This window comes from Crotalus tigris, unplaced genomic scaffold (assembly GCF_016545835.1).
Source record: "Crotalus tigris isolate CLP2741 ecotype Arizona unplaced genomic scaffold, ASM1654583v1 scf7180000018670.1062102, whole genome shotgun sequence".
NCBI lineage: Eukaryota > Metazoa > Chordata > Lepidosauria > Squamata > Viperidae > Crotalus > Crotalus tigris.
The window spans coordinates 682,131-704,028 of NW_024097136.1; the positions used below are offsets into that span (position 1 = coordinate 682,131).

General features: G+C 37.5%; 1 protein-coding gene across 2 annotated transcripts in view; it reads right to left on the bottom strand.

Annotated features, from left to right (window-relative positions):
- Window positions 1-21,898, bottom strand: part of ARID2 (AT-rich interaction domain 2) — a 264,804-nt gene that overhangs the window by 75,787 nt on the left and 167,119 nt on the right. For both annotated transcript variants that reach the window (XM_039355315.1, XM_039355316.1), the window contains 6 exons: window positions 21,516-21,725; window positions 20,739-20,906; window positions 18,939-19,014; window positions 16,859-16,993; window positions 15,753-15,949; window positions 10,551-13,414 (listed from right to left, as the gene is read on the bottom strand). In XM_039355315.1, coding sequence (XP_039211249.1) covers window positions 10,551-13,414; window positions 15,753-15,949; window positions 16,859-16,993; window positions 18,939-19,014; window positions 20,739-20,906; window positions 21,516-21,725 — 3,650 coding nt within the window. The remainder of the gene's footprint in view (window positions 1-10,550; window positions 13,415-15,752; window positions 15,950-16,858; window positions 16,994-18,938; window positions 19,015-20,738; window positions 20,907-21,515; window positions 21,726-21,898) is intronic.

The window sequence follows — 21,898 nt, forward strand, 5'->3', positions numbered from 1 at the left end:
ATTGGAGTTGTGCACGTTCACCACCCAATCTGCAGCCGGTCCATCCAGGGCAGATTGCACGATACGGATGCGGGCTTTGTCGCTGGGGATGTCCCGCCCGTATTCCTCCATGTAGCTGAGGACTTGGGTTAGGAAAAACCCCAAGCGTGTTGGCTCCCCTTTGAATTTCACCTCCAACAGCGGATGTCTTGGAATGGATCGGTTCCTCTGTTGTTGGTGGTAGTGTCTTCTGTCCAGATCGCCATCTGTGGTTCGGTAGGGGGTGGGGACTACTGGATCAGCAGATGTCCCTGGGGTTGCAGGTTCCACGTCCCCCTTGGTGTCTCTCCCTTTGTGGCTCCAGGAGCTGGGGCGGCCGTAGGGCTCAGGATTCTCCTCTCTTAGGGAGCTGAGAGTTCTCTTCATCAGGTCAATAGCTTTCTCTAGGATCCAGTCTGAGTACGGTGCCCAGCTTTCTCCCTCTTCACTTGCATGCAGGGATTTCTCCATCTCCTGCTTCCATTCTGGTTGCTTGGTCCCCCGTCTCAGGGTCACCTTTCTTGATTCCTTTCCCCACTCACTTTTCTTTCCAACGCCCATTGACCAGCGAGGCTTGTGGTCCCGTGTCTCCACTACTTCTTCTCCTGAGGAATCTGACCTCTCAGATCCCAACATCTGGCAAGGTTCCAGTTGGGGCAGCGGCTCTCTTTCCAGGGAGTTTTCCCCCTTTCTTGCTCCATTGTCTGACATGGTAAATTTTTGCAAAATCCCCCGGCAAGGGTCTCCCTTCCAGGTGGATTAATTTTGCAAGTCCTGTCTAATGTAAGGACCCACCCCACTTTGCATCTTAAGAAGACAGAACTCTTGGAATAATTCTTCCAACAGGCATCCTTTATTAAGAGAAAATGGTTGCAGGCGTTCTAGACAGGACTTGGGGTCCAAGCTCTCCCATTCAAGGTTTTAAGGGGTTCCCCAGTAGCCCCACCCAATCACCCCCTACTTCCAGCGACAGTCTCAGACATTACACTCCCACCCCCTTTTCCTTACTGCCGGCTGGATGGAGACTTCAGAGAAAACTACATGAAAGGTAATAGCCCCATTGTTATGGTTAGTCCTTTTGGTGATACACACATCCAGTTTCTTTGAAGTGTACCGAAGGAAGTGAGGCCATAAAGCCCCTTTGTTCACCCCCTTCCCTTCATCGTATGACATAATCCATAGTTTCACCCATAATTCCTTGGGTGAAGATGAAGATGGAAAGCCTCAGGGTAAAATAAAAAAATGGAGTGTTAATCCTGTGTCTAAAAGCAGTTTCTCTTTGTTTTACCACATTTTTTGAACTCCAAGACCCACAGGTAATCCCTTGATAGACTTCAACCACACATTTACTTTCTCACAGGAAATTACTAGACTTTTTTTTTCTCAGTAACTTTTCTGGATATGTTCCTCTGCATATCATTCTCCTTCACATTCATATTCTGTAGAGTTGGGGGTAGATGAAAGAAAGAATCTTATGACATGATAAACATTCATTTAACATAAAAAATTTAGATTCTCTCCAGGAAATCAGTTTTCAATCAACTTAAAAAATAATTTCACTAAAACCACTTTACTGGCAATTTCTGTTTCCATTTGGAAAAGTTAGAAAACCAATCTAATTTGGGGAATTAACACAAAAATCTGAAGGAATTTCTCATTGTCTATCAATCTTTTTTCATGCCTCAAACTATCATATGCAGCGAAGGTTATCCACAATCATACAACAAAGAATGTTAGATGTAGTAACAATCAACCTTCAATGCCCTGTAAATAGTGCTTGGTCCTATGACTATCTAGTTTTTAGTTCAGGGTGATCTCCTCTCTCACAAATAATGTTTGGATTTTGGGCTTGGTGCATAGAGGATCTGTGCCACAACAGAACGTTTTTATTTTACAAAATTATTTTCTGTGCTGAAGAAACATTTAACATTGACTTTCCTATGCAAAAGTTGTGTGCACCTGTCATAAAACTCCTAATTTTATAGTTTTCTGAGATCCTAATCAGAGAGACCATCAATTTATGCAAGCAAAGAATTCACATATAACCTGCTTTTTCTTGAAATTGTGCACTTTAGGATGTTAGAAAGAAATGTGCAAGCTGCCTATCATAATGATAGATTAATCAAAATTAAAGCAATTGATTTTTTTGGTTCAAGTCATTAAATTAAAATTAAATAAAGAAACAGTAGATTGCTTTATATCAATTTTCTCTTTTTATATTTCCAGAATAAGAGTTAAATATTAATTGGCTACTGTAACAAATAAAAGTGAAGATATTTGTAATTGTATATTTATAAAATCCAGGAGCATGGTCTAAAATCTCATTCCACATTCATTATAGAATTGTATTTGCTTAGGATTTGAAGTATTAGAATTTCTATTTGATTTTTTTTTATACAGAAGCATGTACTATGTAGGTATTGGCTGCAAAACCTAAAAGAATTTGTTGTAGAAAGAGCTGGTATTCAGACAAATTTTTAAGAAATCTGATGGTTCTTGCAGCACAACATTCCAAAATTAACCTGCTATTTAATAATAGCTTAATAAATGTATCTTGCTTGGAATGATCAGTTTATTTTTAATATAGTTAAATTGAATATAGTTTAACCACTTACATAGTTCAGAAGAATAACTAGCACCGTTATGAAGAAATCAATATTGATATGATAAAATACTTTTCTTACTAATAATACAAACTTGGTCATGAATCCTTTAATTTTTAAATAAAAATTGCAATAATGTAATTACATATCTTACAGGAACAAAATATCCAAACCTTGAAAGGATATTATAATTGTTCACGATAATATCAATAATATATATATAAAATGAAAGTTCTCAAACAAAGAAAGAGGATTCCTCCGCCATATTTCTTCACTCCAGTTAGAATACTAACAGGAGTAAATGTTAATTCAAACTGAGTTAGGTTTAAAGTAAAATCATCAATTCTTCTCTTCCTGACCACTCTGTCTGCTTTTGAGTTAACTTACTGTTCCCATCAGACAGCAGCAGTGGAGGCAGCGTCTAGCTTCGTTCTTTTCGGAGAACAAAGGCATCCAAGAAAATGGAGCAACACCCAGACTCCAAGGGAGCACTCACTTCACCTCCCAGAAAAAAAAACTGGGAAAGCTGCGAGGCTCTACCTTTATCCAGGTAAAAGCTCACCTCCCTCCCTTCGCCGGGGAGGGAAGTTTCAAGCCACAAAACTGCTGATCGTTGCTGTTTTGCTGGCTTTTACGATTTCCTGGGACGGGCAGCTGTCAAACAGCGGCCATCGGCACTGACGCAACCACAGGAAGTCACTTTCTATTTTTTACTTTCTATTTTTAAACTGGCAACAAAGTTTTAACAATGTAATAGACTTGGTTTATTTTAAAGGGGAAAAACTCTTATTCTCTTTTTTTAAGGGGGAATTCTTTTTTTTCTTCTCCTTTGTTCTTATATTATTATTTTTTGAAAAAGGGAAGGGGGAAAAACCCCTCCCTTTTTTTAAAAATGGCTTCAAAACGTCCTGGATTTCCTTCTCTTTCTAAAACTTCAACTGCCTCTCCAGTAACTCAGACTGTACAACAACCCAAACCTAAACTTTCTCCACCTTCGCCCCCACCTCAGGCACTTACACTTCAGGATTTACAAGATGCCTTAGAAAAGACTTTGGAAAAATCCCTAGAAAAAACAGCAGAGCTTTTGGCTCAAGAAAGTAATGAGCTCAGGAAAGATATTGTTTTGGCACTCCAAGGGCTTGCTGGCCTTGTGGAAAAGATTGACGACAGGGTGGATGAAGTGGTCGGTAATGTTGAAATACTACAAGATAGAGTAGAAAAAATAGAAGAAAATGTGGATGCCACACAGAATGATATTATAATGTCACAATACAGAGAAATGGAACATGCTTTGAGAATTAGGGGCCTGAAGGAAAATATTAAGGAAAATTTGAGAGAAGAAATTGCAGCAGAACTGGCCTCTATTTTGGAAATTGATCCCGAAGAAATGTTGAAAGATATTGAAAAGATTTTTAGAGTTAATTCGTGGGTTGCAAAACAGAGGAAATTACCAAGAGATGTGGTGGTCTATTTTGCGAGAAAATCACTTCGTAATGAAATTATACAGGCCTTCTATAAACAAAGATTTCAGATTGCAGCTCAGGATGTGATAGTTTTAAAGGAAATACCTTCTAAAATTCTTAGAAAAAGAAAAGACTTTGCTTTTTTGGCTGAAGAACTTAAGAAGCGACAAATTCAATTTAGATGGGACATACCTGTGGGGATAGTGGTGACTTACGCTGGTACACGATACTCTCTTAATACAGTTTCAAAAGCAAGAGATTTTTATGTTACTATTTTAAAAGCAAGTCCACCACTATCTCCAAGATCAAAGAAAGATGAGAGCAAGGCAGAAGCACAGTTGTCTGTAGGTTCAATGCCATCTTTGGGAGAAGAATTGTTGGTTGAAGTTATGCAACAGAATTTGAAAATAACAGAAGACCCAAGGGAACAGAGAATTACATGCGCTGCTTATAAACGTAGAGAAAGACAGCAACAACAACAACAACAACAGCAACAACAACAAAAGGCAGATGATGGAAGTTTACCACAGTCTATTTTGGAGCCGGTGGGAGGAGCAAGGCCAAAGAGATCATCGACTGTAAATCTAGAGGCTTTGTTCCAAAGGCTTCATAACCTGGAAAAAGGTTCTAACCTGGAATGTTAATGGGCTCAACTCACCACAGAAGAGAAAGAAAATCTTTCATTATTTGAAACAACACAGAAATGATATTATTTGTTTACAAGAGACTCATATTATTTCTAAAGATCAAAAATATTTGTTTAATCCCCGGCTGGGGATACATTTTATAGCTCCTGCCTTGCAGAAAAAAGGAGGAGTAGTTATCTATGTGAGAAAGGAGCTTTCACCGAAGTTAACTGATTTTGACTTACAAGGAAGATATGTTATTATTGATTTACTAATAAATGATAAGAGAACTCTTTTGGTTGGTTTATATGCTTCCAATCAACAACAAAAACATTTTTATAAGTTGATTCATCAGAAATTAACTTCTTTGGATTATAAGTCAGTTATTATGATGGGAGATTGGAATGGTGTTTTACACTTAAGTAAAGATAAGAAGGGTCCCTTTAAAGTTTCTAACCATGCAAGACTTCCTAAAGTTTTTTTTTGACTTAAAGGATGATTTGAAACTTAGAGATATTTGGAGAGAACGGAATACTGAGGAAAAAGACTTTACTTTTTTTCCAGATAGACACCAATCTTATTCTAGAATTGATTTTTTCTTGGTTACTAGTGATTTCCTTTCTAGGGTGAAGAATATCAAGATATTTCCTAGAATAATTTCAGACCACAGTCTGGTATGGTTGGAAATTTCATCGGAAGAAAGAACTAGAAGGACTTGGAGGTTGAATGAGAATTAATTTAGATATGAAGAGAATATACAGCGATGTAAAGGTTATTTAAAGGAATTTTTTGCTTGGAATATGAATAAGGGTACTTCGATGCCAATGGTATGTGATTCTTGTAAAGCATATATGAGAGGGGTTTTGATTTCTATGAACAATGCTCACAGATGTAAACAGACCCAGAAACGTAAAGATCTTGAAGATGAGATTAAATGTAAGGAAAAGATTTTAATATCAAATCCAATGGACAATAAGTTAAAAGTTTCTATTACTTTGTTGAAGAAGCAATTTAATATGTTATTAGCAGATCAAATGGCAACTAATTTTAGGTATAATTTGAGGCAACTAATTTGAGGTATAATACATTTTGTAATGCAAATAAACCTGGTAGATGGTTGGCTTATCAATTACGTAAGAAACAGAAATCGAGGATTATAGATAAAATAATTGATAAAGGTAAAGAAGTCTACCAACAAAATTTGATTAAAAAGTCTCTTTTAGATTTTTATTCTAAATTATATGCTAGTGAAAGTATACAAATTTCAGATATAGAAAAATATTTACAGGGAGCACATTTTCCTAGACTTACGAGTGATCAATTTGATGGGATTAATGGTTTAATTACTTCTGAAGAGATTATTTTTGCAATTAAACAATTGAAGGTTGGTAAGACTCCAGCGATTTATTACAAGATGTTATCTGAAGAAATGATAGAAACATTAAAGGTACTTTTTAATGATATTTTATCTGGAGCAGAATTATCTCCATCTTGGAGAACGGCCTTTATATCATTAATTCCAAAGGATGACCAGGATCTGTCCCAACCTAGACATTATAGGCCTATATCTCTTTTAAATACAGATTATAAGATTTTTGCAAAGATATTGGCAAATAGATTAATGCAGGTTTTGAAACAATTGATTCATACTGACTAATCTGGATTTATAATGGGGAGATATATGAAAAACAATGTAAGACAAATGGTTAATTTAATAGAGTATTTGGATAAGAACAACCAAATCCCTGCTGCTTTAATATTTATAGATGCTGAGAAAACTTTTGATCAATTAGATTGGAATTTTCTATTGAAAGTTGTAGAGGAAATGAATTTTGGAGATAAATTCTTGTCTGCTCTCAAGGCCATTTATCAACAACAATCAGCACAAATTATAATTAATGGGAGATTAACAGACGTATTTAAAATAGGAAAAGGTACAAGACAGGGTTGTCCTTTATCCCCCTTGCTATTTGTATTAACAATGGAGATTTTACTTATTAAAATTCGAGATTTATCTAGATTAAAAGGAATAAAAATAAGTAAGATTGATTATAGGCTGAGAGCTTTTGCTGATGATTTGGTTGCGACATTATCCCATCCAACAGATTCGGTCAAAGATTTGGTTGAAATTTTAGCACAGTATGGACAGGTCTCTGGTTTTAAGGTAGATAAGAATAAAACTAAAATATTATTGAAAAATATGTCTAGGAAGGGAAAAGATTTTATAGCTGAAACAACCGGTTATGAAATAGTTAATAAGGTTAAGTATTTAGGAGTTTATATTACAACATCTAATAGAAAATTGTATAAGAATAATTATGAGAGCTTATGCGTTAAAGTTCAAAAAGATTTAAATGATTGGCAAAAGCTACAACTATTGTTATTGGGGAGAATTTCAGTAGTGAAGATGAATGTTCTACCAAAGTTTCTTTTTTTGTTTCAGATGATACCCATTTTAAAGAAGGATGCTAATTTGGATGAGTGGAAGAAGGGTATTAATAAATTTATTTGGGGCGGGAAGAAATCAAGGGTAAAGTTTAAGATTTTACAAGATGCTCGAGAAAGAGGTGGACTTAAAGCACCAAATTTGAAATTATATTATGATGCGGCCACTTTAACTTTAGTAAGTGACTGGCTCAATTTAACAAATAGAGATATTCTTGTTCTTGAAGAGTGGGATTTATTATATGGTTGGCATGCATATTTAATTTTTGATAAGAAAGTAGATTTGGTCTTTAAGTCACATATTTTAAGATATGCTTTACTTTGAGTTTGGAAAAAATACTATTATAAGTTAAATTATTAAATACCTATTTGGGGGATCCCTGGACAAGCAATCCAGGGGGCTTCTAAGGGGGTGAATTTTGACAACATTTCATATAAAGAGTTACTTACTTGATCGGGTACTGATTGGCAATTAAAGTCTTCTGATGTGTTAAGGCAAGAAAACATTTTACAATCGTGGTTTCAATATTTGCAAATTGTGCAGAGATGGACTTTGGATAAGAAAGTGGGAATTACTTTAATAGATGAAAATTTGGTAATTCAGATCAAGGATCAGAAATGTGCCCATATTAAAAGAATTTATAATGAGTTAATAAAATTGGATTCAGAAACAGAGTTAGTTAAAGATTGTATGATTAAATGGGCCCAGAATATTCAAGAACCGATCTCGTTGGACTTATGGGAGGTAATTTGGACTAGAAATGTTAAATTTACGCAGGCCCAGAATTTGAGGGAAAATTTTTACAAAATGTTTTATAGATGGCATTTGGATCCTAAAAAGTTGTCCTGTATGTACCCGAACCTACAACCTAAATGTTGGAGATGTGGTTGCTTGGATGCAACCTATTTTCATGTTTGGTGGACTTGTAAAGTTATTAAAGCCTTCTGGATTATGATTTGGTGGAACATTCAAAAGGTTTTTAAAAGGAAGATTAAGTTTACTCCCCAACTGTTTCTTTTGGGAATTTTCATGGACTTTAATGTTAAAGAAACTATCTTAATGTTGAATTTAATAACAGCAGCAAGATTACTGGTGGGTCAATATTGGAAGAAGGATACTCTGCCTTCTTTAGAAGAATGGGTATTTAAGGTTTCTAATTTAGCAGAAATGGCTAAAATTTCTGCTTATTTAAAGGATCATTCACAAGAGAGATATTTTAATGTATGGAGAAGATGGATAGAATATGTTCAGAAGAAATATGGAACTACAAAGTTTCACTTATTCTATGAGTAATGATTTTGTTTATAAACTTATGATGTTAAAGTTTGAAGAGAGTTAAGGGTTTTTATGATTTTGTTCATTGTATAATTAGTAAACTTAAATAGATTATGTTTAATATGTTTGCATAATTCTGTATTTTGCTCTGGGAAGTCAGGGTGGGGGGCTGGGGGCTGGGGGGGGTGGATGGGTTGAAGTTTAAGTAGTTCAGATAAAGTAGAAATAGTCTTATTGTATATAATATTAATGTTTTAATTTTGAGAGAGGAACTTCTCGGGCATTTCCCCTAGACCGCATCAAGAGGGAGGAGAAGAAGGTGAGAAGTAAGTAGAAAGGTTGAGGTGAAGGAGGAGAGGGGGTGAGTGAAGAAAAAGAGGGAAAGAAGTAAGTTGGTTTGAGTGGGATGCGGTTTGGGGGGAAATGGGCAGGCAAGACCGAATGTGGTGTGTATCAATTTGTTTTATTTTTATCTGAAGTATTTGTAAGATTGTTATGTATTGTAAAGTTGAAAATAATTTTTTTACAAAAAATAATAATATATATATAAAATATATGAAATATATTATATCCATAATATAAAGGAATTCTTGTCACATTCCACTTAAATCAATGATACAAAAAGTAAGATGGTGCCCAAATCCCTGCAATTAAAATCACTGGGATGCTGACAGATTAAACGTTGGCTAACTAAACATTATTTTTTACCAGTTATTTTAAAAATAAATTTTTAAAACTAATAAATGTGCTTATTAATTTAACAATACATTTCAATTGAGTTAATCTGAACAGTTCCTGGCCAGTTTTCAAGAATCTATAAAAACAAGCATGAAACAAAAGGAATAAGAAGGCACAAAATAAGCCTAACAATAATAGTCATGCAGCGTGATTCAAAACCAAATATACAGTGGAATAATATGATACACCAGTTTTGAAAAAGGGATAATCAAGGAAGAGATCTTTCCATGATTTCACTTGTACCCAATATTTCAACCTTTGTAGGGCAGTTTACAGGATACAGTGGTCAACAATAGCAATATTGCAGAAAGGTCTATAAGGCTGAAGGTTATTCAGAAGTGTGAGCAATGTTGTTTCCACCCCATGACCACACCTGACTAGAAGAGATTCATGTAATGCATTTCCTCTAGGATCTCTGTGATCAATTTGCAACCACCCTCTATGGAGGTTCAGATTGAATGAATCATGCACAGCCAGACTGAGAACATATATAACAGTTTATAAAGAAACAAAGAAATTATACTATTGTAATATGTCCAAAGTGTATATGAAAATGGACTACTTGTTCTGACTGATACTTAGTTATATTTTTCTTGGGCATTGATTTGGGCAGGCCTTAGGTTCTTGGGAATAAAGAACAATGGTCTGTTTCCTTTGTGCAACTTTTTTTCTTTTGTGAAAATTTAAAGTAATTGAAGTTTATACTTTTTGTAAGCCTAACTTTCAGAATAAACACAAATAGTTAATTGTATGAAGTAACATTGTTAATAAGAGAAAGTAATAAGAATATACTTTCAAAACTAATGAACAGATCTAGTGATGAAAAAGAATACATCTTATTAATTAAAAACTTAAATGTCTTGTCTACTGAAATAAACTTGCAAGACTGAAACAATCTCTGCAGAAATCATTCAAAATTCAACATCTGGTTACAGGATTTTTGATGTTTTTACATACAATACTGCATGAAGCATATGTAAAGTATACATGATGTATACAAAAGACAGCCATTGCAAATGAATGCATTAATATGCAAAAGACATCTTGAAATCCAAAAGGAACAGGAACTCAGGAACACAAATATTTAAAACTATAAAATGTAGGAAAGCATCTCAGCTTTTGAAATAAGACAGTGAGGAAATAAAAGTAAAAACAATTCTTCTATGCTTAATCAAATTATATCCCAACTTATTTATTTTCTATAAATACAAACCATTGTCCAGAAAATGATGAGTGATAACAGACTGGTAGGATTTACAAATAGTTCTCATTTTAAGGCTGTTGAACAAATTATAAGCACTGAACCTTTATATCCCCACATATATACGCATGTATAAAATTAAATTTAGTAGCTAGAAAATGAAGACTGCCAAGGACCTACCTGTGTGACCATGTTTTGTATGTATGGTGCTGCATGCTGTTGCTGTTGTTGCTGCTGCTGCTTTTGCTGAACAGCACTTTCTATTGCTACTTTTGCTACAGTACTTGGATCTGCTCCAGCAGGCACAGCTACCATAGTTGCACTACAGCCAGCTTTGTTAGGGTCACTAATTGTAACAATTCTAACTCCTACTTTATTGGGGATTCCTGGAACAGTTTCCCTGTCATTATCCTCTGCTGGCCTCTTCACAGTTTTGCATTCTGCTGTGCCATTTGTTGACCGTACTTCAGATGACAGAGTAGCTGGGGATCCACGAAATCCTGAGTGTGGAACTGCTATGATTTGATGCCCCTGTATAACAGAGGCTGTTGATTGTGGTGAGACAACTACACTTGGGCGTTGGTGAGGCACATCTGAATTCAAACTTGAAACTAGGGGTCCATTAGGTACATCAGGGTTGGTACTAGTAGGATGCTGGGTTAAGAGTTTTGAAGCCTCTTGTGTACTGCTTACAACAGGCGTAGTCCCCAAAGCTAAAACAGGTCCATTGGAAAATCTTTCCCCTTGATCACCTTTGGCAGTATCTAGTTGTGTGGCATCCAAATTCTCTTGTTCTAGTGGAGAAATTTCACCATTTCCTACATGGTTGGAAGTTTTGTGATTTGGAATGTTTTTGCTTAAATGGGAACCATCGCCCTTTTCAAAGTCACAGATTCCATTAAGGAGGGGCTTCCTCAAATCACTTTTAAGTTCCTGTGTGTCTGTTTGTTCAAAGTTCTGCTTCCCAAGAGCTCCATTTTCATTCATGACTAATGATGATCCATTACTGACCTGTGAGAACTGATGGGCCTCATTTTGAGTTTTCCCTGAGTTAGCTGGAGGTAGACTGGAGTCATGCTTTCTTCCATTTAGAAGACTTCCCACCTGTGTTTCATTTTCTTTTGCATCGCCATTGCTGGTGTTTGCAGCTCCTCTTCTGCAAGAAGGGTTTTCCATTACTTCAATTTTGCGCTCATGAATATGTAAACCAGTTGCTTCCTTTGCTTCTTCTTCCTTTTGGCAAATTATTTTATCTCCTTTGAATGGAGCAGTAGCAGAACATGATTGTCCAGCTAGAGGTGCCTGGTTAGGTGGAAGCGCTTGCACCTGAAGCCCAACTGTTGCTTGTGTCCCACTCATCGTTATTCCAGCTGGAGCAATTATTTGAGTTGCACTTCCCTGACTTGGATTTGCTGTAGCAAAACTAGTATTTGGCACAACTGTTATAGTAACCTGATTGCCGGAAGTTCCTTGAAAAATAGTTGCTGGGCTGTTTGAAATCAACTGGCCTGGCAATATTTGTAAATTGGAAATAGGAACCGTTTGTACTGTTCCTTGGGATTGGATCGCACTCTGGACCAACTGAACGTTTTGCTGTCCAACTAGTAATGGCTGAGCAGAAGACTGCCCTTGAACTCCAAAACTCGTTGCTTGGTTATTAGCCATCTGATAAACCACTTGAGGGCTGGGAGCTCTTGCACTGTTTGAAGGAGGAATTTGTGGTGCTGGGAGAATAAGTTTGCCACCAGGAGTAGAAGGGCCTCGTTTAGGAAGCAAGAGCTGTTTTATCAGACTGGATTCATTAGAAGGTGGCTGACCCACTCCAGGACTATTTTGTTGTGGCTGAACTTGCATCTGGACTTGCTGTTGCTGGACTTGCAGCTGTGTCTGGGATGATGCTGGTGAATGCTGCTGCTGCTGTTGTTGACGCTTCACAGAAAGCATCTGACTGACAGTAGGAGGGGGTCCTTGTGACTGAGGAGTGAGAGATGGAGATATTACTGTGGGGACTTGGTTGTTTGAAATTGGTCCAGGTGATGATGAGGAAGTTGGAGTTAAGTTTGGCTGTGCACCCAACTGAACAGTTTGGCCAGCTGGGATTGAAGCTGGATTAGTAAGAACAATTTGGTGAATGGCTGGTGCATACGTTGGACCTTGCTGAGTTGGTTGGCTTACAATCACTACACTTTGCTGAGGTGGTGGTGGTTTCTGCTGAGATTGCTGCATTGGTTGCTGTGCCACTGCTGCTGGAACTTGCTGAGAAGGCTTTGGGGCAATATTCTGAAACCCTACTCTTGATGTTGGTGAATTCTGGACACCAGCAATTGTAACCACCTGCCCAGTTGCAACTTGGAAATTCTGAACTGTAGTAGCAGAAACTATATTGGATGCTGACGTTGTGACATACTGCTGAGGTGCTATAATAACAGCATCTTGCTGCTGATTACCACCTGTGGATTGCTGAGTTGATGTTTGTACTGGCTGTGATGATGTGGTTATGAGCTGCTGAGCCTGGGAAACTGCTGAAGTGCATGCTGGTATGTTCTGTACTCTGCCAAATATATGACCTTGAGGTACAGCTTGTTGAATTACTGTAACAGGAGTGCCTGAGGATATTTGTCCTGGTACTACTGCATGTACAGGTGACTGCTGAATTACAGGTTGATGAAGTAAAGTCTGGGAGCTGACAACTGTAACAGAGGGTTGTGGTCCTGCAGTACTAGGATTTTGATTTGATGATTGTGCTCCACCTCCTACAGCAATAGTAACAGGAACTGCACATTGCGGAATTGTGTTCTGTATTACGGTGGTCTTCACTACATCACAAGAAATTGGAGCTTTATTCTGTATGACAGCCACAGGAGCATTCTGTTGATGGTGACTATGAACTAAAGGGTTTTGTGGTATTCTGGAAACAGTCTGTACCACTGTAGATGCACCTTGAATTGGAAAAGACATCTGTGTTGCAGCTATAGCTGAAGATTGATTATTAATAGGATTCCTTTGAAAATGGTTTCCTATACTTGATGATCCATGTGGGAGTCCTGTTGATAAAGGGAAACAAATCTGAAGTGGTAATGCTGAAATTAGTAGGAATTAACGTTTCTAAATTAAGCTTTGAATAATTTCTTTATTGAATATTTGCCCCATTACCAGTGTGAGATACATAGAATTCATGGCATTCATCATGAATTCTATGTATCTCACAGTGGTAATGGGGCAAATATTTTCTATTGTATCCTGAAACTGTGACAACGGTTTTTTCCTTTACTTCCTAATTCATTGAAAAATTTCTTATTAAATGGCAACCGAATTTAAGCAGCTAAACTGGACACCATTAGATCATTGTAACTTTAGGCTCTAACTTTCTCAATATACTATAATTTTGAAACTAATGTCCAACTATTTAGAAATTAAGTGAAATAAAATTGTTCAAATGTAATTAAACATTTATTTTAACTATCTAGTCCAGGGGTGTCAAACTCAATTTCACTGAGGGCCACATCAGCATTGCGGTTGCCCTCGGGGGGGGGCAGGTGGGTGTGGCCAGGGTGGGTACGGCCTACTGGGTGGGCATGGATGGAGTGGGTGTGGCCTACTGGGTTGGCGTGGCCAGCTCTACATCATTCGCCTCAAGGGTGCCTGTGGGAGCCTGGGCAGGAGTGGGACAGATCTGAGGGTCTCTGGCAGAAGGGGGTGGGACCAGGGCAAGTGCCAAGGCATGCTCCACTGGAGGAGCCTCACTGTTCCTCTCAGGCCATGCGGTGGGGGGCGGGGGCTGGATGGTGGAACGGGCTGCCGGGAGCCCTGGACAGCCGAGGTCAAATGCCCAGCAAGAAACGCAGCTGGGGAGGTGTCACCCTTTGTGAGGAATGAAGAAATGCACCATTGCCTGGAAGTGACCAGCACACGGCCCTCACCTACTTCACATATCTGGCTTGATGGGCTCTGGGGGAGGGGATGCCATGAGTAGCGTGAGAGTCAATGTTAGCTGCACAATGTCGCTCAGCCCTCAGCCTGCCCGGTTTCGGCAGGCAGCGGGGTGCTTTCCTCATAGTGCCAAAAGGCTGAACCGGATGGCGCAAATCCAAAAAGAAGCGCGATGCTGCCCAGCGCCCAGCCTGCCTGGTTTCGGCAGGCAGCGGGGCACTCTCCTCACAGTGCCGATAGGTTGAGCTGGGTGGTGCGAAGCTCACCAGCTTTGCACCTTGCTGCCTGTTGAAACTGGGCAGGCTGGGGGCTAAGCAGCATTGCACTTCTCATCAGATTCGCACTACCCAGCTCAGTTCTTGGCGCTGTGAGGAGAGCGCCCTGCTGCCTGCTGAAACCAGGCAGGCTGTGAGTTGGGTGGCCTCGCATTTCTTTTTGGATTTGTGCCGCCTGGCTCAGTCTCTCGGCGCTGTGAGGAGAGTGCCCCGTTGCATGCTGAAACCCTTCCCCCAGAGCCCATCAAGCCGAATATGTGAAGTAGGCGAGGACCATTTTCTGGCCACTTGCAGGTGATGGTGCATTTCTTCATTCCTCACAAAGGATGACACCTCCCCAAGGGGGTGGGGCCAATGCGACAGGGGCTGGTTCCTCGTTGTTTCCAGATGGCCTTGTGGAGCTAAGACTGAATGCATTTCAGCATAGATGACCACCACAAAATTGTACATTGGTTCCCGGCCGGCCAGGGCCAAGGCAGCAGGGGCCATTCCCTCACTGTTTCCAGGATGGCTTCGCAGGCCACGTGAAACTTCGCTGGCCGCATCCGGCCCCTGGGCCTTGTGTTTGACATGTCTAATCTAGTCCATACGACCTGCTGTTAGAAATTATTATGTAATTTAATTAAGAAAATATGCTGGCATTTTTTTCTTTGGCCAGCAGAGTAAAAATTAATTAGAGGATGTACCCCCATCTCCCAGAAATATCTCACTGCTAGAAAAATTATATAATTATCCTTTGGCTAGAGAAGTATAACTTTCCACCAAATGATACCATACTCTGCATTTTTTTCCTTTTTATTCCCTTTTGCTTTTTTGTCATGTTTAGTGGACTATAGGCACACTTTATTTATTGTAACGTATTCCTACCATACTTCCCAAAATATTTGATGATGTGATGATGATGATGTTATCTATTCAATCATGTCTGACTCTTGTCTATAGGCCAGGTCTCTCCACATCTTCTGATCTTGTACTATTTACTTCTTTGAGTTTTTCTATGCTCTGGCTGGTGTCAGCTTTGAAGATGTCCAGCCACTATATTCTTTGACGACCTGGCTTCCTTTTACCACTAACTCTTCCAAACATAATTGTTTTCTCCAGTAACCAAAAATATTTATGCTCTTATAAATAAAAACTGATCAATAGACAATACATGAAATTCAAAATATAATAATACCTGCTTGTGAAGCAGATGGAGCTACTTCAGGAACAGAATCAACCCGAAGAATAGGAGTTGAAGAAGATTGTTGTTGATAGTACATCTGAACAGGAAGTGGTATAGCCCTCCTTTTTACTCCAACTACGTGAATATGAGCCTGCCCATTGTTATTTGCATCCTCAACTTTCTTCACTGAATGATTTGGAAATACAGTTCTATCAAAAAGAAGGAAATAATATTTAGAATGAGAATGTAGGGGTTTTTTTAGACAATATGCTTTAAAAATGGAGTCTGCCCTGAGCAATAATTAAGGAGAAATGTAGTGCATATGATTTGGAGCTGAACTAAATAGCAATGATTCCCATATAAGGGAGAAAAAAAAATGTAAGGAGGAAGAAAAAATACTTTGAACTGCTATCATCTATCCTAGATTTTCTGTCAGCAGATAGGATTATTACAGAGCAATAGGTTCGAAGGAAGTAATATTTGATTTTTTGCTGAAAGTTAAAAGAGTTAATTTTCAAAAGAAAGAAAATTAAATGAGCAAACTATATTGAATTTGTATAACCTCTATTTCTTTTTTCAAACAACCAATGCTTTTAACAGTGATTATAGGTAGTCCTTGACTTATGACTATAATTGAGCCCAATATTTCTGTTGTTAAGTAAGATAGTTGTCAAGTGAAGTTTTCCCCATTTTATGACCTTTCTTGTCATAGTTGTTAAGTGAATCACTGTAGCTGTTAACTTAGTAACACAATTGTTAAATGAATCTGACATTCCCATTGACTTTGCTTATCAGAAGGTCACACAAGGTAATCACATAACTGTGGGACAATGCAATCATCATAAATACATGTCAATTGCCAGGTATCCAAATTTTGATCATGTGACCATGGGGGATGCTGCAACGGTCGTAAGTGTGAAAAATGGTCATAAGTCATTTTTTCATTGCCATTGTAACTTCAAATGGTCACTAAATGAATGGTTCTAAGTTGAGGACCACCTATATTTAAAGTAAACAATAATGGAAATATATTTTTTCTCAAATTTAGCAATCTATATCAACTATAGATAAAAAAAAATCCAAAGGAGTGTTTTATTCTAGGAATGAGTTCCTCTTACCGAAGACATTTATAAAATCCAGTTGAAGTTAAAATTCCACCTCGAGCTAATTTACTGCATGTAGAAAGATATTCAGAGTACATTTCGGCTCGGGAGACAGAGCAATCTGAATTAACCTCAAAATGGGCATTTAACCTTGGGAGAGAAAATAGAGGGGGGGAAATCTGGATGAGTAAAACTTAATAAAAATTACTTTCTCCTGATTCTAGAATAATTTTTCTCAACCTGATGCCAACAGTAGCTTGGAAACACCATGGCCAATGCTTTCCAACTCTTAAAGTTTTTTCTTCCTACCTTACTAACAGTGGAACTGTATATATTACAAAAGATTCGTAATACATGAGATATGGGTTGGACATTTTATTCATATTGCCTTGTATTCTGAGTTGCTTTAAATGTGTTTTCTTTTAAATGGCCAATGTACATCAAATGTTAAAAATGTAAGGCATCCATGAAATATATGGCCAAGAATAGGTTATGTACAGCAGTTCAGTTTATATTCAAATTATAACACTTAATTGTATTTGTAATCATGAATATAGGTCACAGTCATACTATACTGGTCTTAGGAAAAGTAAGCTTCTGTAATAACATATATTCATCTTGATAAAGGATTAAAAATACATCCTCTAAGACATGGTTAAAAAGTCTTTTCCTGTTCTGACTTCCTATTGTTCTCTCTACTTTGACTGGAGTTCAATGGAGATATGTTATGATGTCAAAGGAAGGAACAAGACTGAAATGTTCAAGCACTTTTATTTGGGGTTATTTTAAGGGTGGCATGAGTATTTTAACTTGGGAACTTTTAAGCTCATTTATGTGTGCAGTTCGATCCAATGATTAAGATACTGGACTAAGAGTAGGAAAAACTGAACTGGAATTTCATTTTAGTCATGAAAGCCAGCTTGGTGACATTGAGCCAGTTATTCCCTTCTAGGTAAAATGAGTTGCCACTTGCCAGAAGTTAAATATGATTTGAAGGCAAAAAAAAGTATAAAAATTATTAAACCATACTGCTAAGGAAACTTATAGTTGACTCTGCTGCAAGAATTAAGCAAAACTTTTGTTAAAAAATGTGCTACATTTTATAAACTTGATAATACCCAAATCTTTGGAGAAAATTATTACCGTGTTTTCCCGAAAATAAAACTGGGTCTTTTTTTTTGCCTCTAAAAGAGGCACCACCAGGTCTTATTTTCAGGGGATGTCTTACTCATCTGCAGCCATCGACAGCCCTGCCCAGCAAGTCCACTTCTTCTGGGGCAGAAGGAGCAGCTGCATTCTGGTCTGCATTTCTCAGTCACAGGCCTTTCTGAAAGGCCTATGCAGCCAACTACCGAGCTATGGATTGAATCCATAGCTCGCTTTGTGCCTGAGAAATGCAGGCCTGGCTGCAGAAGATGCCCCAGAAGAAGTGAGACGGCGAGGAGAGGCCTGGCTGCAAGGTAAGTGGGTGCTGGGCGCATGGGGCAGATCCACACTCCTACCCTAGCTTGATTTTTAAGTGTGTACCTCGCCCCAAAACTAGGGCTTATTTTTGGGTGGAGCTTATATTAGGTCCCCCCCAAAATCAAGCTAGGGCTTATTTTGGGGATAGGCCTTACCTTCGGGAAAACATGGCAAGTACTTAAGTATATGGAGGATTTAATATATAAATATCAAGTAGTGGGTTTTTTTTTTTTCAAAACCTAGGAAGAACTTTGTGGGAACAGACCAAAATTCCAGTCTAGTATAGCATTCTATTCCTACAGTAGTCAATGAAATAACACCCCCCCCAATCTCAAACAAAACAAATGCAATAGAACTTAGTTTCATTTCCAAATATTAAAAGCACACATGGAATTTAAATATGCTGAATTTCTGTTCATTATATTCATGTGTATACTGTACAATGAAATAACTTAAGAAATTCTGACAGGGAAATTTTTTCTTGAATAAAGTATTCAAATTAATTGACAAAATTTCTTCAAAACAGAATACATTATTGTTGATTTATATTTTCAATAATTATTATGAAGTTTTGAAATAAATACAAAAGCTAGCTATTTCATGGGACATATCAACAGAATTAAATACTCACCACTGGCATGCAAATTTTTCACTGTCAATTTCTACTATTCCTGGTGGTGGAGCAACATGTTGTGGTGCTCTTGGTGCTATGAAAAGAAATAATAATTATCAATTTTATATAAAATTACATAATCTTTGGATTGCTTGCCATTACTCTTTTCTTTAAAAGACTTAAAACACTATAGAAATTGTTCAATTTCCATTTTAAATTAAGAATGTTATCCATGCAGAGAGATCAATATACAGATTGCAATTGCTCCAAATTTGGGGATGGAATGTATGAATGAAGATCTTTTGGTCATCTAGTAATTTTGCTACCTGAACACTGCCCAAAATCTAAGCTAAGTTTGGATGTTCTAGTAGGGGGAAGCTATCATATACCCTTCTTTCTGGGGTCTATCTACCCTCTTCCACTTAGCCCACAGCTTCAGGACGGATGCAAATGAAGTGCTAAGAGAGGAAGGTGACACCCATCTAGCCAGCCAGGTTAGCCAAATCAACTTTGGTGATCAATGGGTTGACGGATGTCACAGCCAGACTGCTGTATTTTATTTTTATTTACAGCACTAATTTATAAAAATCTAGCTATCAAATACTGCAGTTTTAACTGTAGCTTCTGAATGTTCTTCAAGGGTAGCCCCATGTAGAACGTGTTTCAATAGTCCAACTGTGACATGACTAGAATTTGAATGACTGGGTGCAGGGATTCCTGATCCAGGACAGCAGCAAGTGGTGCAAGTGGGGTTCTGTGCACTCAAAGCCATTTGGTCTTGGCAAGGTTCAGTTGAAGCCTGTTGTCTGACATCGTGGTGCCCACTGCCTCTAGGCACAGCGAGAGAGCAACAACAGCATCACTTGGGTGACCAGTTATAAAGTTCGATTATCGTCAGCATACTATAGATACTTCAACCCATCCTCATGGTGACAGATGATCTCACCCAGCAGCTTCATGTAGATGTTAAAAAGGAAAGAGTACTGAGCCCTGCATCATGTCACTATTATAATTTTTTAGTTTTGTATTAGGATTTTTCTAGTAAATCAGATTATTTACAACCCAGGATTTTGAAGGAGAAAGCAGACGTAGTCTTGGAGCGACTGAATGTAATCTTTCATAGCTCCTATACCACAGAGGAACTATCAGAAGACTGGAAAAAAAGCTGATGTGGTTCCAATCTACCAAATGGGGAAAAATGGATCCAAGAAATTACAGGCCAATCAGCCTATTTTTTTTTTTTTTAATATTGACCAAATCACCATAGTCTTTAGACAGGTGATAAAGCTGTTTTAAAAAATCCAGTAACATTAAACTGTATTAAGAAGTGTTGCACAAAGAATATAAATAAAAATATATACAAAAAGTACTTAAACAGAACACAGCAGTGGCTATTTATGAAAATGAAAGAAATCACCTAAGCATATCCTTACTTTTACTGCATAGAAATAATAAAGTATACACCCCATATTTTGCTATCATGACAATTTAGAGATTCATATGTCTCTATAACAAAAGACTGCCAAACATATCTAATCATATTTCAATATATAATCTACATGGTTTTTAAAGATTTTTTTTAATCTCACTTTTATTATTTTTATAAATAATTCAATGTGATGAATATACCTAATTCTTCTCCCCCCCCCTTATTTTTCCCACAACAACAAACCTGTGAGTTGAACTGGGGAGGGACAGTGACTGGTCCAAAGTTACTTAGCCAGATTTCATGCTTAGAAAGGACTAGAACTTATGATCTCCTGCTTTCTAGACTGGTGCCTTAATCACTAAACTGAACTTCAATACGGTAATACTAACCTGGAGTAGCAGGGGCATGTCCTTGTGATGAAACTTGTTCCACTGCTTGTGGCCTAATTTCAGAGAGTACTTGGTGGTTGGTACTTTGATGTTCAACAAGTTTTACTGCACTGAGTGCATCACCTCCAAACATCTGGATGTCCATTGAAACCAGGCATACTAATGTATCTGTAAATTAGCATAAATTAATATATTTTGTTTCACAAAAAGAATTACTTTCAGAAAGTTATTGTATTCAATTAAACTGAATTCAGCTAAAGTAGAGTTTTATCACTTTTCTAGACATTTCTGTTTGTTTTGGCATTATAAGCAGAATTCATGACTGAAATCTCCAATATCCACTTCCGCTTACTTTGTATTTAAAAATTGAAACAGATTTTTCTATAAGCAAAAATGGTTTATTAGTTATGTTAATCTATTGCTTACCTATGACACATCTATTGGTTCTGTTTTCCTTTGCACTTCATCATAATACTGTAAAGGTTTACTGAGATAAGAACTATGCAAATTAAATATAGTATCCACATAATTTTATTGGAACAATCACTTAAGGCTTCTTTTGCAAGACATTTATGTAGCACTTTCAGTTTGCCAACTGCTTTATGATCCTTGCCATAATTACCCATAGCACAGAAAAGAGGAATTAAGACAAAGGACTTAATGTATCACTTTACAGAAAAAGCATCTATCACTTTACAGAAAAAGCATCTATCAAAGTATTACTGAGGGCCCTGGTAATACAAGTGTTTTGCTAAAAACAACAGTCTGCTAGCTCACCTATACTTTTATCAACGTTAGCTATTTTGCTACAGGCCACTTCACCCATTTCAGTGAGCATATAGAGCACTTCCAGAGCAGATATAACAAGTAAAACATCAGGTAATGTGAGATGACAGATGATTTCTTTGTAAGATTCTTGATCTACATATTCACAAATTAAGACCCCATTGTCTTCAGCTTTACAAAGATTACCCAAGATTTCCATGCCTGAAACAAACAAACAAAAAACAGTGTCATATAGATGTCACAAAGGAGCATAATTTGTTCTCTGTTTCCAGAGTAAAGGATACAGAATAATAGTTTCAAGTTACAAAAACACAGATGCCAGTTTAGTATTAGAAGAAAAAAAGAAGTATGACAGTGGAACCAGTTATCTAGAG